The sequence below is a fragment of the Anas acuta genome, chromosome 16 (genome assembly GCF_963932015.1).
Source record: "Anas acuta chromosome 16, bAnaAcu1.1, whole genome shotgun sequence".
Classification (NCBI taxonomy): domain Eukaryota; kingdom Metazoa; phylum Chordata; class Aves; order Anseriformes; family Anatidae; genus Anas; species Anas acuta.
This window is the reverse complement of record NC_088994.1, coordinates 7,975,456-7,990,037: the sequence shown is the minus strand read 5'-3', so window position 1 is coordinate 7,990,037 and position 14,582 is coordinate 7,975,456. Positions and strand designations below refer to the sequence as shown.

At 57.3% G+C, this 14,582-nt stretch overlaps 2 protein-coding genes across 9 annotated transcripts in view; one reads left to right on the top strand and one right to left on the bottom strand.

Annotated features, from left to right (window-relative positions):
• DLGAP4 (DLG associated protein 4) overlaps positions 1-1,892 on the top strand; it is a 146,466-nt gene extending 144,574 nt beyond the window's left edge. For all 7 annotated transcript variants that reach the window (XM_068700972.1, XM_068700973.1, XM_068700974.1 and 4 more), the window contains one exon: positions 46-1,892. In XM_068700972.1, the coding sequence (XP_068557073.1) occupies positions 46-261 (216 nt within the window). In that variant the 3' untranslated portion in view covers positions 262-1,892. The remainder of the gene's footprint in view (positions 1-45) is intronic.
• Positions 1,893-2,721: 829 nt separating this feature from the next.
• Positions 2,722-9,185, bottom strand: TGIF2 (TGFB induced factor homeobox 2). Of its 2 annotated transcripts, none has more exons than XM_068700186.1 (3): positions 8,938-9,185; positions 7,886-8,124; positions 2,722-5,376 (listed from the first exon to the last, which is right to left on the bottom strand). In XM_068700186.1, exons 1-3 carry the CDS (start codon positions 8,972-8,974, stop codon positions 4,807-4,809), a joined length of 846 nt encoding a protein of 281 aa, XP_068556287.1. In that variant the 5' UTR covers positions 8,975-9,185; the 3' UTR covers positions 2,722-4,806. The 2 variants fall into 2 exon arrangements, with proteins under 2 accessions (XP_068556287.1, XP_068556288.1); XM_068700187.1 differs by lacking the exon at positions 8,938-9,185 and adding an exon at positions 8,249-8,508.
• Between the last annotated feature and the right edge of the window lie 5,397 nt (positions 9,186-14,582).

Genomic DNA, 14,582 nt, shown 5'->3' with positions numbered 1-14,582 from the left:
CATTTTTATTTTATGTTTGGGTTTTTCCTTACTGTCTCCCTAAAGGAAGAGAAGAAACCACCCCCTCCAGTGCCAAAGAAGCCAGCCAAGTCCAAATCCCAACTGAACCGGGACAGAGCCTCTGATTCAGACAAGCAGCGCCAGGAAGCTCGCAAGCGTCTCATGGCAGCCAAGCGGGCTGCTTCTGTCCGGCAGAACTCGGCCACGGAGAGCGCAGACAGCATCGAGATCTACGTCCCTGAGGCACAGACCCGCCTTTGAGCAAAGGGGCAGAGGAAGGAACCGCGTGGTTTTTATAAGTCATTAAAAAGGAAAAAAAAAGGTTCTCTCTAAACTAGTGTGATTTATTCAGTCTAGAGACAATGAGCCATCCTTGAAAAGGGCTCCTGAGTTGGCTTTTTTTTCTCTCAGCTTTAAGTAATGAAGATTTTAAAAAAAGAAAAAAAAAAAAGGAAAAAAAAAAGAAAAACATACCCCTCGTTTTCTCACTGGCTGTGGTGTTGCTGAATGGATTGAACATACTCCTGGAAATTCCAGCCCCTCAACTTGGAACTTCAATATTTTTACTTGTTCTATCTAATGAGAATTATTAGCTTGTTTACAAGAAGAGGACAACAAAAAACATGAAGCCTTGAGCACTTGCCATCCTATGTTCTTCCTCCTCCTTAGTTCTGTTCTTTCATCCTTTATTTTTCCCCCTTCTGCTCCTTTTCTCCTACCCTCTGCATGGCTTTGTTTACTGTGTTAGAAATAACCTCTCTTCCACAGAGCTCCTGAAGAGAACACCTATTCAGTGTGTACTACTGTTGCACTCTGCTAGCAAGCAGCCTTTCTTGGGTTTTGTTTTCCTTTTGATGGGGATATTGGGGTGGGGGGAGAAGGGGTGGGAAGGGACAGGGCCATGGGTTTGTATTCCTGTGTTAATGAAGTGAGAGGATGACAGGACCTGTGGAATGTAATGCAGAGTTGCTGAAATGCAGTACAGAAGCAAATGTGCAATAAGCTGGCAAAGAGGGGCAGGGATGGTGGTTGGCTGGCTGATCCCGAGAGCAGTACCCTACCCCAGGCGCAGGAGGGGAACAGAAGGACCACAGAGCAACTACGGACATGATCCCCACATGCTTCACTTTGATTTTTATTTTTTTTCCTCTTCCCTGCCCTTCACAAAATTATTTTCCCTGAATTGCTTGTTGAGAAAGAAGCTGCTACACTATGGGACCTGTTTCAAAGTGGGCTGGGGCAGGGGAGGGCTGGGTTGAGTATGCTGGTATTTCAGGGTGGGAGGATTGGGTTTTGTACAAAGAGGAAGGCAGGGGTAGCTGAGAGTAGGCTGCCCGCCTGTACGTATGTGTACATATGCACATATACAGTTAGTAGTACCTGTACATTTAATTCATACACATGTATACATGCCCACACACACAGTGCAGACGGTGTAGTAAAGGCACCTTGGTGAGAATGGGCATATGTATAGCATATATTTTTACATGTACTATATCTAGATGTGTGTAAAAGTGTGTGTAAAAATATATACCCTGTGTGTAATCAGATGACTATTTTTTCCTTATCTTCCTGCTCTTTGGGTAGAGGAAGGATTGCTAAATATTTTTTAGCCCATTTTTCCCCTTTGTAGGCCTCCTTTTCAGTCTGACTTCTTGAAGCCAGGACTGCCACCACCCAGTTCTCTGCCACCCCCTCAAAATAAGCATCTGGTCCCATCCTGAGCGATCTTGCTGGGGATTTTTTGTTGTTGTTGTTCACTTGTTCGGCTGAGCTGGGAGATAGCGTGCTACGTTCACGGGGGTGGGGGTGGAATCCCAAAGAAGTTTCAGCGAGGGTGTTGGTGATCCAGAAGGCAAAAAAAATAAATAAAAGTGAAATCTTGAACGATGCCGGAGTGCGCCTTGTCTGTTGTTTTGTCCTGTGAGTGCATGGTACTGGGGGTGCTCCCGCTGCCATCAGCCAGCAAAGGCGATCCCACCAGACCCTGACTGTGATGCAACCTGCATTTAATGTTGGGCTCTGGGTGTGGACTAACAGGGTGTGGGTATTTTATTTTTTTATTTTATTTGGGGGGGGAACGGGTCGAGGTGTGCGCGTGGGGCGGAGGACCCCTGAGGAGCCCCGTGACGTTTAACAAAATGGCCGCTCCCGCCATAAAATGGCGGCCGAGACAAAATGGCCGCCCCCGCTGCGCAGCGGGGAAGGGCCTGGTGGGGCCGGTGTGCTTCCGGGGAAAGCGCAGGGGGCGGGGCGCGCCCGTCCGCCTAGCCAATGAGCGCGGGCCGTGCCCTGAAGGGGGGAGGAGCCCCAGAGGGGGTGGGCGGGGCTCTGACAGGGGCGGAGCTCTGATTGGCGGGCGGGGCTCTGAGGGGGGCGGGGCTCCTCCCCTTGGCGCTGTGGCGAGGCGCAGAGCGGCGGCCGCCCCCCGGCGGCTCGGTGCGGAGGGGGGAGCGCTCCGCGGCCCGCACCGGCACCGGGCCCTGCCCCGCTCTGCCCCTCCACAGAGCGGCCCGGGAGCTTCCCCGGAGCTGCAGCAGTGAGGCGCGGCTGTCCCCAGGTGTCCCCAGGTGTCCCCATCCTTCCACAGCCCCTGCCCAGGACATGGGGTCAGGCAGCAGCGTGCCCGTGAGGCACCAGCGCATGAGGTGTCCGTGAGGCACACAAGAATGACATAACCCAGCCTGGCTCAGATCTCGTGTTTTTAAAAAAAAAGAACAAAACCAAAAAAAAAACCTTTTATTTGACAACAGAAGAACAAAGAAAAATATATTTACAGTAGTTTTTTGCTCCAAAATTTCATTCAGAACATCACCCCCCCCCCCCCAGTCCATCCTCAGGGCAGCGACACCAACCCCACCCCACGGGGACAGCGGCAGCGCTCCTGCCCCCAGTGCAGCAGCACTGCCCCTTCCCGCTTTGGTTTGACTGAGGCAAAAACAAGAGGAGGCGAAGGAAAAGTTTCCCCCTCCCCTGGGAGGGAGAGAGCGCTGTAGGGAAGGGCTACCTAGAAATAAGGGAGGCAGTCCCAAAATAAAGGACGTGCTCCAGAAAGGGGGCAGAGGGCAAAGGCTGCACATAAATTGGAGCAGGGGGAGCTGAGAAGGGCAATGCCTGTAGCCACAAGGTGAGCCTCAGCCCCAGCAGTACTGTGCTGGTGCCCCTGCCCAGCTGGGAACCACCAGCGTTGGAGCCATCCCTGCACTGCATGGGAGCGCTCGGCAAAGTGAGGCACCACCGGTAAAACTTCCCCAGCCCCTGAAGCACTTGGTAACGCCCCCTCCTTTCCTCTGAACAAGAAAACGGGGAAAAAACAGACCCCCAAATCACTGCCTTCTTCTGGCACTGCTGGCTCCAGCTGCTGCAGAGCACCAGATCCTGTGGACGTCATTATCTCTATTCATGCAACTTAACAATCAGGCTAATAACCTAGGATTAGTGTTTCTCAGGATAGATTACATATGTGTGTACGTATCACTATTTAACTTAAATTTACAGTGAAACAATAGTCCCAGGACCTCTGCAGTGCCCGGGCTCCTGCTCCCCACAGACGCCGGCTGTCACTAGAGGTCACCAGCACCACAGCACCGGCCCCACCACGCTCCCCCGAGCACGAGGGGAGCAGGGAGCAAAGGGACTCGACACCCCCACACCCCCCCCGGCCTTCCATGCGGCTCATCGCGCCTGGCTGATGAGACAACTGCATTCCGGGGGCTGCACCTGCAGAGGGACACACAGGTAGCCCATGCCCACAACATGCTTCTTTCCAAATATTTTTTAAAAATAAAAGCGTTGGATACAAAAAAAATTCACAGTCTCAGCTTCGCGTCCGCCCCCAGCAGCAGCAGCCTGCAGTCGGCGTTTCCCAGGCTCTGCGACGCGCTCTCTGTTCCAGGAGACAACGTGCACATCTTCAGCAGGAACGTGAGAGAAATACAGGGAAGTCGCGGAAATGTTTGTAGAAGAAATTAAAAAAAAAAATAGAATAAATCACAATTAGAGGGAAAATGTTTCAACAAAAAACTGCTAAACAGCACCATGGAGTTTTCTACTGGCAGCATCTGTAACACCCTAAGGCAGAAGAGGAGACTCCCAGGTTTTCTGTGCAAGAAAATCCCACGGATTTCAGGTTTCCAGTTCATCTGTCCTTTGCGCCTCCCCAGGCAAGGCACGGCTCCTGGCCAGCACGAGGTACCAGAAAGGTCCTCCATAAAAATAGGAGAAAGGTAGAAAAAAAGGAAATCAGAAAGATTTGGGAGAAAAAGCTTTTCATCTGTGGTCCTTAAAACAGACACAAACTTTTTTTTTTTTTTTTTAAACGGAAAGAGAGAAAGAACTCTCTCTCCCCCTGAAGAAGTGGTGTTGGCTGGACCCTTGTTTACAGGACAGGGCAGTCAGCAGGTTTTCCGAGGGAGCTCCGTGGCCTCGCACAGTGAGTGCCGGTCGTGGCAAGGAGACGTCGCTCAGCTGCAGAGGTTTTTTTCCGCACTGGCCAGGCTGCAGCAGCCACATCCTCCTGCCTACCCGGCGTCCTGTCCCTACCAGGAGTGCAGACGGCGAGGGCTCTGAAGGATGGTGAGCGTTTCCCCAGGACAGGACGAGGACAGCCCTTCCTCTCCTCTCCCCCATGGCCAGCGGAGGTACCGGAGCCCCTTGGGACGCAGAGTCCGCTTCTGAGATGAGCTGTTTGGGGGTGCAGGCAGACAGGGGATCCTGCGGACCGGAGAGAAGGGACCCTGTGGGTGGCACGAGGCTGGAGGCTGGGTGCCCCCAAGGAAGGGCACCCCGTGGGACCTGGCCCGGGGGCTATTTGGCGACGGAGGCCCCTGGGGGCTCAGGCTGGGGTGAGAGGGGCAGCTGCCCGCCCTGGCGCTGCGACTCCAGCTCGGCCGCCTTCTGCAGCGCCACCTCCACCAGCAGCTGGAAGCTGCTGAAGTCATCGCCGAAAAGCTCCGGGGGCGTGGGGGGCGGCGTGTTGAACAGTCCGCTGGTGGGGCTGGCAGCCTCAGCCCGTGCCAGCAGGGCCATGGTGCTGCCGGCGGCACCCAACGGCGCTTTGGGGTGAGGGTCTGGCTCCGTTTGCTTCTCCCGCTCGGGGCTGCGGGCACCCGGCACCGTCAGGTTGCTGCCCAGCGCCTGGGCGGGGTGGCACAGTACCTGTGAGCACATGGACATGGGCAGCACCTTGGTGGCCCCCGCCGCGGTCATGGGAGGAACCACCAGCACCCCAGAGCCAGCAGCAGCCCCCCGGGGCAGGGCCACGTCGCCAGCCTTGCCACCCCTGCGGGAGATGGTGAACTGGTTGGGGTCCTTGCCGTCCTTGCGCAGCATGTCGGGGAGCAGCCGCCGCCGGGCGTTGATGAACCAGTTGCAGATCTGGGAGGAGAGAGGCGTGCAGCGCTGTCAGCAAGCAGCTCCCGAGCCCCCCACAGCTCTCCCCCGCCTCGCACCTCCTTCACCCACGGCTCACGGAGGCAGAGGTGCCCCAGCAGGGGCTGCACATGGAAACCTCAGCGCCGGCTGCTTCCTGCCTGCCTGGGCAGCCCCTTCCTCCCTGCACCTTTGCTGTGGTTGCCCATGGGCAGGCAGAGCAGGGCGCAGCTCCCACACCCTCCCTCGACATCTCTGACACCAAACTGCCTGCTCACGGAGCTCCCCATCCCCTGAAGGACAGCAGGGATGGCAGCAATTCACTGACGTGTTCCCGTGCCTCCTGCTAACTAGCAAAGCTGGCTTTGAAGGCATTTCCAAACAGCTGGATGCAAAAGAGGCAGACCTCTGCAGCTACACCTCTGGAAGCCCCTCAGAAATGCAACAACCACATACAAAAAGCTAGGTTAAAAAAACTGCCTTCTTCCTAGAAAACAACTAGAAGAGAATAAATCAGGCGAAAAAAAATCTTTCCTAAATCAGTGTCTCTGTAAAATATTTCCCCTGGGTAGAAAGAACTTACCACAACTTCAATCACAGCAAGATCTCAGCTGTCCTTTTTTTGTCTTTCAGACAATATTTGGCATTTAACGCTCTCAAATATGTGAGACTCACCCCCTTTTTCCTTGTGTGTGAACACACTCCCTTGCAACCCCTTTGCCAAGAGCCCTTGACGTGCTCCAGCGCTCCCACGGCCATCAGCAGCTGTAAATCCCCAACCAGAGGGCTGCACCCTGGCACCCACAGAAAGCCCGACCGGCTCTGCAGTGCCCAGGAGCCCCCACGAAATCCCAGCTCCTGCTCCTTCCACGCAGCGAGCAGGGCAGACGGGCACGCTCAGCCACCCGGCCGGGACGCAGGCTGCCGCATGGCATTCGCTTGCGGGGGGGAGCTAGACAAGCCTCAGCAGTTCCCCTTCCAAGCAAGCAGGCTTATTTTTAACGTTTCACGTTTTTAAACACCGCTGCGATGAGAGCAGCATCCTCTGCGCTCTTGGGGAAGAAAAGCCTGGCCCTGCTGCACACCCCTCTCCCTCAGGATGAGGGCAGGGAGGCCGGTAGCCGCGGGGCTGGCCCAGGAGCCTGCACAGCTTCCTGACCCCGGCTTTCTGCGTGGGGCTCGAGGCTGCCCGGTCGCCCTGGAGACCTGGGGCCACCGCACTGCCGCCGCCTCGTCACTGGCAGCCAGGCAGGGGCACACATAAACAAACTGCAGGGCGCAGGGCCCGGCTCGGCCACTGCGCTCAGGAGGCGCCCGGGGGAGTGGGATCAGCACTGCTGGTTCAAGCACCCCTCCTGAGGCTGGCCCCCGAGGCCTCTCCGGCCTTGCCTTGCCATGGGGTGTCCCACTCCACCACCCCATCAGGCAGAGGATGGCCGAGCAGTGCCCCGTGTGTCACCTCAGAGCAAGGGAGATCCCACAGCAGGAGAAACCTCACTCACACCTCCTGCCAAGGGCCAGCACCTTCTCACAGCTCCCCACCACAGAATGAGGATGCCCCACTCCATCCCTGGGGTGGCTGCATGGCTCTGTCCGTTCCCACTGTCCCCGGTCCCACTGTCCCCGGTCCCACTGTCCCCGGTTATGGCTGTGGCCCCCATGGAGCCAAAGCTCAGGCAGCACCCAGGCTGGGTACAGCCGTCAGGCCCAGTAGCACCAGTACCATCCTGGGCCAGTCACCACTTCACAGCCGATCCGCCTGACAGCGCCCCAGCACCACCAGCCTGCCCTGCAGCATAGCCCAGCTGCTGGCTGGACACAAATCTGTTGCTTTCAAACATTTCAATAGATAAGTAAAACATTAAAAAAGAAAGTTTGCTGTGCCGGTCAGGGAGAGGGAAACCAGACAGACTGTCACGGCCCACACACCAGTGTCTGGGCCAGCTGGCCAGGACTGCGCTGAGAGCAGGGCAAGGAGACAAGAGGTGCAGAGGAAGCCCCATGGAGGTGAGCTCGGCTGGGCTGGGCTCCCCTTTACACTGCCAGTGTGACCAGGGCAAGCAGGAGAGCCAGCACCCGGTGCTACCTGTGGTCCACCCAAGGCCCGAGCCCAGCCCTGTATGGCGCACTCTCTCCGGGGACACTTGTCCCCTGCCCAGCTCTGACCTGGAAGGTGGCCTGGCCCCTTTGCTGGGGGGTGCCCAGGGAAACAGGATAAAGCAGCCTGAACCCCTGGAAGCCCCCACTCGTGGCAGCATTTACTAACAGAGTGGTATCGCTTCCTTTTTCCCAATCTGGGTCCGTCTTCTGGCCAGCCGAAAACGCCTGCTCCATTGCTCCCTGGGCCACAGACCTCTCCCAGTTAAAGGCTGCCTACACACAGCACTTCTGCCTCCCTGCCATTCCCTCTCTGCCTCCTTACTGTCCCATGCTTCAAGCATGCCAAGTCCTCTGGGGTCTTCAGAGGGGTTGCCCCAGCCCGTCCCTTCCCCAGCACACGGGGGCCGGCTCATACCTGCAGCACGGAGAGGCTGGTCTGCCCTGAGAGGCTGAGCTTCTCCTGCTCGGAGGGGTAGGCATTGAAGCGGTGCTCATACAGCCAGTCCCGCAGGATCTTCACAGACTCCTTGGGCAGGTTGCCCCTTCTTTTCCTCTTGTTCAACTGAGACGCCTCCAGACATGTGGTGCCGTCGTCCTCCCCGGGGTCGCTATCCGACATGGTGGAGCTGCCTGCGGACCTCTCCTGGTGAAAGCCTGGCGAGGTGGAAACCAAACAGCGCACACATCACCTGGTGCCCTGGCTGGGGGCGCGGGGCACGCAGCCACACAGCCCCCTCACCGCCCGAGCATGGGGGGCAGCTCCCCCCCCAGCACCCACCCCACAGCACTTCCCGAGCACAGCCCCCGGAGCTCTGCAGGGACTTCACAGGGTCCACGAGGAGCTGCCCCCGCAAAGCAGCGAGAGGAGCCGGGAGGGGGCAGAGCCGGGGGGGCTCCGCTCATTGTTCGCCGGGGCTCGGGGCGGCTCCGGGCGGCCGCTGTCAGCTCCGGGGCAGCCCCGGGCACCCCCCCCCCGTATCCCTGCCGCAACAGGTAGCGGGGCGCTCGGCCCACACAAAGCCGGGAGCCCGCCCCGCACGGGGAGCTCGGGAAACGGGAAAGAAACCCGAAACCGCGGCGAGAGCAAAAAAAAAAAGAAAAAAAAGAAAAAAAAAAAAAAGAGGCCAGAAACCAAACGCTGCCCCCCCACACCCCCCCCCCACACACACACCCCCGCCGCTAAGAGAACCCAAAGCCACCAAAAAACCTCCCCCGGCCCCGCAGCAACTCTCCCAAACTCAACACCCCGCGACAACAAAGAGGGGAACGGCGCCGAGCGCCAACAAAACCCCCCCGGGCGCTCCGAGACGGCACTCGCCAAAACTTTTCACGCCGCCCCGGCCGCACAAAGGCAGCGGGGGCCGCCCCGCACGGGGAAGCCGAGCCCCGCAGCGCCCCGCCGCAGCCCGGCCCGGCCCCGGGCAGCCCGCGGGGGCTCCCCCGTTGTGCCTTGTGCCCCGCTCTTACCCCCGGGCCGCCGCCGCCGCCTCCTGGGGCCTTGCATGGGCCGTACCGGGGGGGGGGTCGCGCCGCAGCCGCCGCCGCCGCCGCCGCCGCCACCGCGCCGGGGCCGGGGTGCGGCGGGGCCCTCCCGCAGCGGCGGGGCCGGCGGCGAAAAGTTTTCGGGCCGCGGCGGTGACAGATGCCGAGACAGAGTTCCCTTTGTTCCCAAGGAGGCAGGAACTTGGGCCGGGCCCCCCGCCCCCGGCCCGCCCGCCCGCCCCCGGCTGTCACCGCCGCGGCCCACGGGGCAGCCGCCCGGCCCCCGCCCCCGCCGCGCCTTTGTGCGGCCGGTGCCTGGCGGAGCCCCGGGACCCCCCCCCCGGACCCGGACCCGGACCCGGAGCCCCGCTGCCGGCGGGGAAGGGGCGCGGTGGGCACGGGCTGCAGGGCCCGGCCGGACGCGTGCCCGGGGACGGGGGCTGCAGACCCCGGGGCACCGCCTGGGCTTCGTTTGGGGGCTTTGTAACTTAGGGCAGGGGAAATCAGAAACTCGGCAAGCACTGCCGTGCTGCTGGAAAGCGTTTCAAAGTGAGTGTGGTGATTGGGAAAGCACCAGAGGATGTTTGCTCAGAGGACAGCACGCCTGCTCCTTCCCTGACCTGCCCGCTGCCCTGTCCCTGTCCCTGTCCCTGTCCCACCACTGGTGTGGTGGCATCACCCGTAGGTGCAGGGCAGCATCACCCGTAGGAGTGGGGCCAGCCAACGCAGCGAGGTCTTTGGAGGCCTTACCGTGCTGCCACCACTCCCTGTAACCACAGCGACCCTTTCGGGTTTTGGAGACCAAGCTGCTCTGCTTACCCCCAGGCACACTGCCAGTCCCAGATGAGGCTTCCCGTAGGATGTCCCCGTCGCGTGCTCTGCGCCCTTCTGCAACGCACAAAGGTCACTCTCAGCCGGCCAGAGCCCACGCCACAGCTGGCCAGGTCACGCACGTGAGCAGCACCAAGCCCAGCAGGGGCCGTGCCCAGCATGGTGGCACATTTTGTCAGGGTGAGCCTTGGGAAGGAACCACAGGGAGAGCCGCTCTGAGCAGCAGTGCCACGTCCTGTGTGTCAGGCACTGAAGGGTATTGAGAAGGGCTGCCAATAAACTTCTGTCACAGCAGGCTTGTTTTCATACCGATACAAGCCTGAAGCAGGAGAAAAAAGTTCAGCTTGGCAGCACCGTGAGAGCCCAGGAGGCCAGGCTGGAGATCTCTCCTTCCCCAGCCCCGTGCCCAGGAGGGGACAGGTCTGTTTCGGAGCAGCAGCGCATTTGCCGGCATTTTCAGGCAGCCCTGATTCAAACCCCTTCACTTGGCTTTCAATAGGAGCAGGCGCCAGGCTCTTAGCCCTGAATTGTCCATCCCAAATGTGTGAACTGAGCTGATTATGGTGATTAGGGGGCCTGGGCGTGGGAGAGGGGCTTGAGTCTGAGAGGGAAAGGAGCTGGAGAGAGCTGCCATATACTGAGGCTGTTTGTCATGGCCAGCACCTGCATGGCTCTGGTTTGCAACGCGAGATGGGCCGGAGCAGCCGCGTTTCCATGTGGTGGCTGCTGGCAGCAAAGCTGCAGATCTGCACAGAGCGGCTTTCGTGATGCAGGAGAGGATTAAATAACAAAAAAAAAAGGAGAACTGCTTAAAGCCTTTCTTTAGGTGCTGCTAAATCTGCAACGTCCTGAGTGAAACAGTACCCGAATCGCTACTGGAAGCGCCAGTGGAAGTGCCATGAGGGACAGTGAACCACAGATGAGGCATGGAGCCCGTGCAGGGTGCAGAGCCCCCCTGCTGCCCCTGCCCACAGCACCTTGCAGCCACCACTGCGGCCTCAGTGAGCCCATGGCCCTGCCCCGGCTCCTGCCCAGCGGGGCTGAGCTGGGCCCCGAGCCCCCCGAGCCCCCCGGGCCGCAGGAAGGCCCAGCGGGCCGCAGGGGCCGGGGAAGGTGGCAGCAGCCCCCGGCTGAGGGCTGGTCCAGGCTGAGTGTCCCAGCCCAGCTGGGCCACCTCCCGGGCAGCGCCATTGACATGATCGCACTGTTAAACCTCTGCAATTCGGAAAACAATCGGGCAGCCAAGGCCTGAAAGGGGCTGCTGGAAACCTCGGGCAGCCTTCGACAGGGCCGCAAGCTCTGCCCAAACAGGACTCCTTCTTTACCCACCCTCTGCTGATCTGTATTATTTATCTATCTATTTATTTATTTATTTATTTATTTATTTATTTATTTATTTATTTTTGCTAGGAAAGGGCTTCCATTCCAGCTGTGGGGTTCTGCTGGGGTGCCAGTTGTCCCACGTTCAGGGGGCCACTGGCTGGGCTTGCCCCACTGGGACGCCTCATGTGCTGGCGTTTTGCTGGGAGCAGCTTGCCTTCTCTGCAAAGGCATTTGCCAAGGCTGCCGGGGTCACGCTAGTATTAATTAGGAGGGAAATGAAAGCGTTCCCAGGGCTGGCCTGGCTGCCTTCATCATTTCCCTGCTCAAGGGCTGGTGTGCTCCTTTTGCCCAGCTCCAGCAGAGCTTTAAGGGCAAATTTCTAAATATTCAGTGACGAAACTGGTGGCTGCCTCAGGGCACTTGTAAATGCTTGGGGACCAGCACTGTGAGAGCAGCGCACAGCCCAGCCCAACACCCAGGCCTCCCACCTTCAGGTGCCCTGCTCTGGCCTCCTGTGGTCTCCCACCTCCCCTCATTCTGCCCACTCTCAAATAACCTAGAGCTGGGCTCCCCCACAGCTTTTTTTTAAATTATTTTATTTTATTTTATTTTATTTTATTTTATTTTATTTTATTTTATTTTATTTTATTTTATTTTACTTTATTTTATTTTATTTGTTTTATTTTATTTTATTTTAAGCTGGAAAGCAGCAAGGCAGAAGAAGACCTGGCTTTGAACAACCTGGTCTGGTGGAGGTGTCCCTGCCCATGGCAGGGGGTTGGAATTGGGTAGGCTTTAAGGTCCCTTCCAACCCAAATTATTCTGTGACTCTGTGATCTGAGCTGACCAGGAGCCACCAATGTGCCCTTGCTGCAAAGAAGGTCAGCAGTGTCCTGGGCTGCATTAGGCCAGGAACAGCCAGCAGGTCGAGGTGCTCTTGTCCCTCTGCTCAGCACTGGTGAGGCCACATGTAGAGTGCTGGGTCCAGTTCTGGGCTCCCCAGTGCAAGAGACACGGAGCTACCTGCTCTAGGTGGCCCTGCCTGAGCAGGGGTTTGGAGCAGATGAACCACAGAGGACTCTGCTCACCACAACCATCCTGTGATTGAGCGGGCGGCTTGGTGGCAGCATGCACTGGCCACTGAGGAGAAGCCAGGAAAGAAAGTATTTCAGGGTGCTGTGCTAACTTCAAGCTTCTTGGAGCTCTGAATGCAGGAAAAGCAGCAAACAGGTGGGGGAGGAGGGAGGGGTGGTTTGCCAGATTGCTCTGGGTGTAGGCAGAGAATCAGCTCCTCTCAGCAGAAACAGGCAGCAGCCACTGGTGGGCCTCGTGAGCCAAAATCCAGGCAAAGCTGCTGGCATCAGGAATCAGTGGACTTGATGGCTGTGCACCTCGGAAAATGATCAAAATCCTTCAGTGTTACGGGAGGAGGCAGGAGACTGGGTAAGTCAGCAAGGAGAGGGGAAAGAAGCTGCGACAGGTTGACCCCCAGAAGTGTATTCTTAAGTGTCCCTGCCCCAAGCAAACACTTCTGAAATTAAATGTCTAGTTTTGTTTTGGGGATGTTTAATACGTTTGAAGAAACTGTTTTTATTTTTCATTTATTTTTTATTTTTATTTTTAAAGAGAACATCCCCTAGAAGTAAAGCCTGGGAACCTTTCACAAGAAACTAGTTTGGAGGTTTGCTGATGTTTCTTTCTCCCTCTGTGGATGAAGTGGCTTTGACCAAAGTGGATGAAAAACATTTGGGGCATGCACAGCTGACAGCACAGAAGGCAAACAGCCCCAGCTGCTTGTGTTGGTGACAAAGCACAGAAAAGGCTCTGAGCATTGCTGATAGAAGCCCAAACACGAGCTCAGGAGGTAGCACAGGAGATGCAGTCAAAGGGGAAAGGGCTGAAGGAGCCAGTACCCAGAAGCTACTTCTGCACCACTCTGTGTAGCCAGCACAGCCCCGTTACATGTGTGCCCTTAGTTCCTTTTTCACCTAGTTTAAGTCAATCTGCTTTAGTAAACTAAGTTCCTTGATGTCAAACCTCCCTGGTGCTCTCCTCTGCATGCTCCTAGCTTGGTGAGATCTTTTTTATACTCAAGGTGTGGGGGGCATAGAGACTGAGACAATGGCCAAACAGCACTCCCTCTTGGAATCCCTTCTTTTCCTAGTAATTCCTAGTATCTGACTGTTTTTTTTTTTCTTTTTCTTTTTTTTTTCTGTTGTTGTTGGTTTATTTTTTTTTTCTTCACCAGCTGTTGGGCTCTTCCCTTTCCTTGGGGCTGCCCCTCACCTGCTGCTGCTCAGGGTGACACGCTGAGCTGGGGCATTGCAGCTGTGAAGCCGGGGCTGATCTTCCCCACGTGCTTGACTTCACATCAACCCACTCAGAGCAGCACCTGCCTTTTGGTGCCTCCCTGCAGTCTCATAAGGCCCTCTGCAGCCCTTTATGGCAGCCTCATCTCCGTGTGCTCCACCTGCAAGGAGCTCCAGCAGCCAGGGGAGGCGGGATGGCACCTTGCAAAGCACAGATTTATTCTTCCCACACACACCCCTGTGTCCACTAACAAGGTTTCTCTACTTTGCTGGCATCAGGGTTGAGGGATATCTTCTGAAAATCAGCTCTGAGATCAGACCTGTGAGTGGATGGAGCCGTTGGCCCTGTGATGTCTGTGAGATGTCTGCTTTGCCATAAAGCTCAGTGAAGAAGCTTTTTAAAAGCATCCTGCCTTTCAGCAGCCTTCAGGCCTGGGACTTTGCTTTGCAAGTGGGAGGACTGCATGTTTTTCCCCAGTATGCAAAGCATTAGGGAATAAACAGTGCCCAGCTTTGCTTTGTGAGCCTGGAGGTGGGCTTGTACCTGGCTGCTGCTGCAGAGCACGAGACCCCCTGGGAGAGCTTGGCCTGCCCTCTCCCCTCTCTGTGCCCCGATAATACAGCTTCTGCTTCCTTGCATTGGCAGTGCCTGGGAAGCAGAAGCACCAGGAACCGAGGACAAGCTCTCAGACCATGGGCCATGTCCCAGGCGAGGACACGGCCCCAGGCCTGGCAGGTCTGGGGTAGGGGAGTGCCAGCCCCAGCTCCACATGTTCCTGGGGCGCCACCAGCCCCATCTGAGCTCTTCTGGCAGCTGTGCCCTGGGCACCACCTCGCCAGGCTCTCTGGGTTTGTCATCACATTTCCCTCCTCAGCCTTTGAAGGGATGGAGGTGGAGTGACCTCCAGCAATGTGGGAACCCCCTTATCCCCTCCCGCTGTGTCAGGATGGTGTTAATTAATCAAACCACTGGGACAAACAGCACAACAAAGCTGACTGCTGAGGAAGGGCTGGCAGTGCAGGGACCGTGCTGCCCCAGCAGTCCTGGCTTAAACAGGGGTGTTGGCAGTGGGCATGGGATGATGCTGGGTGCTTGAGGAGAGGGGAGGAGAGGAGAGGAGCAGAGCAGAGAGGAGAGGGGAGGATTCCACCCTTTTATCTCAGTCC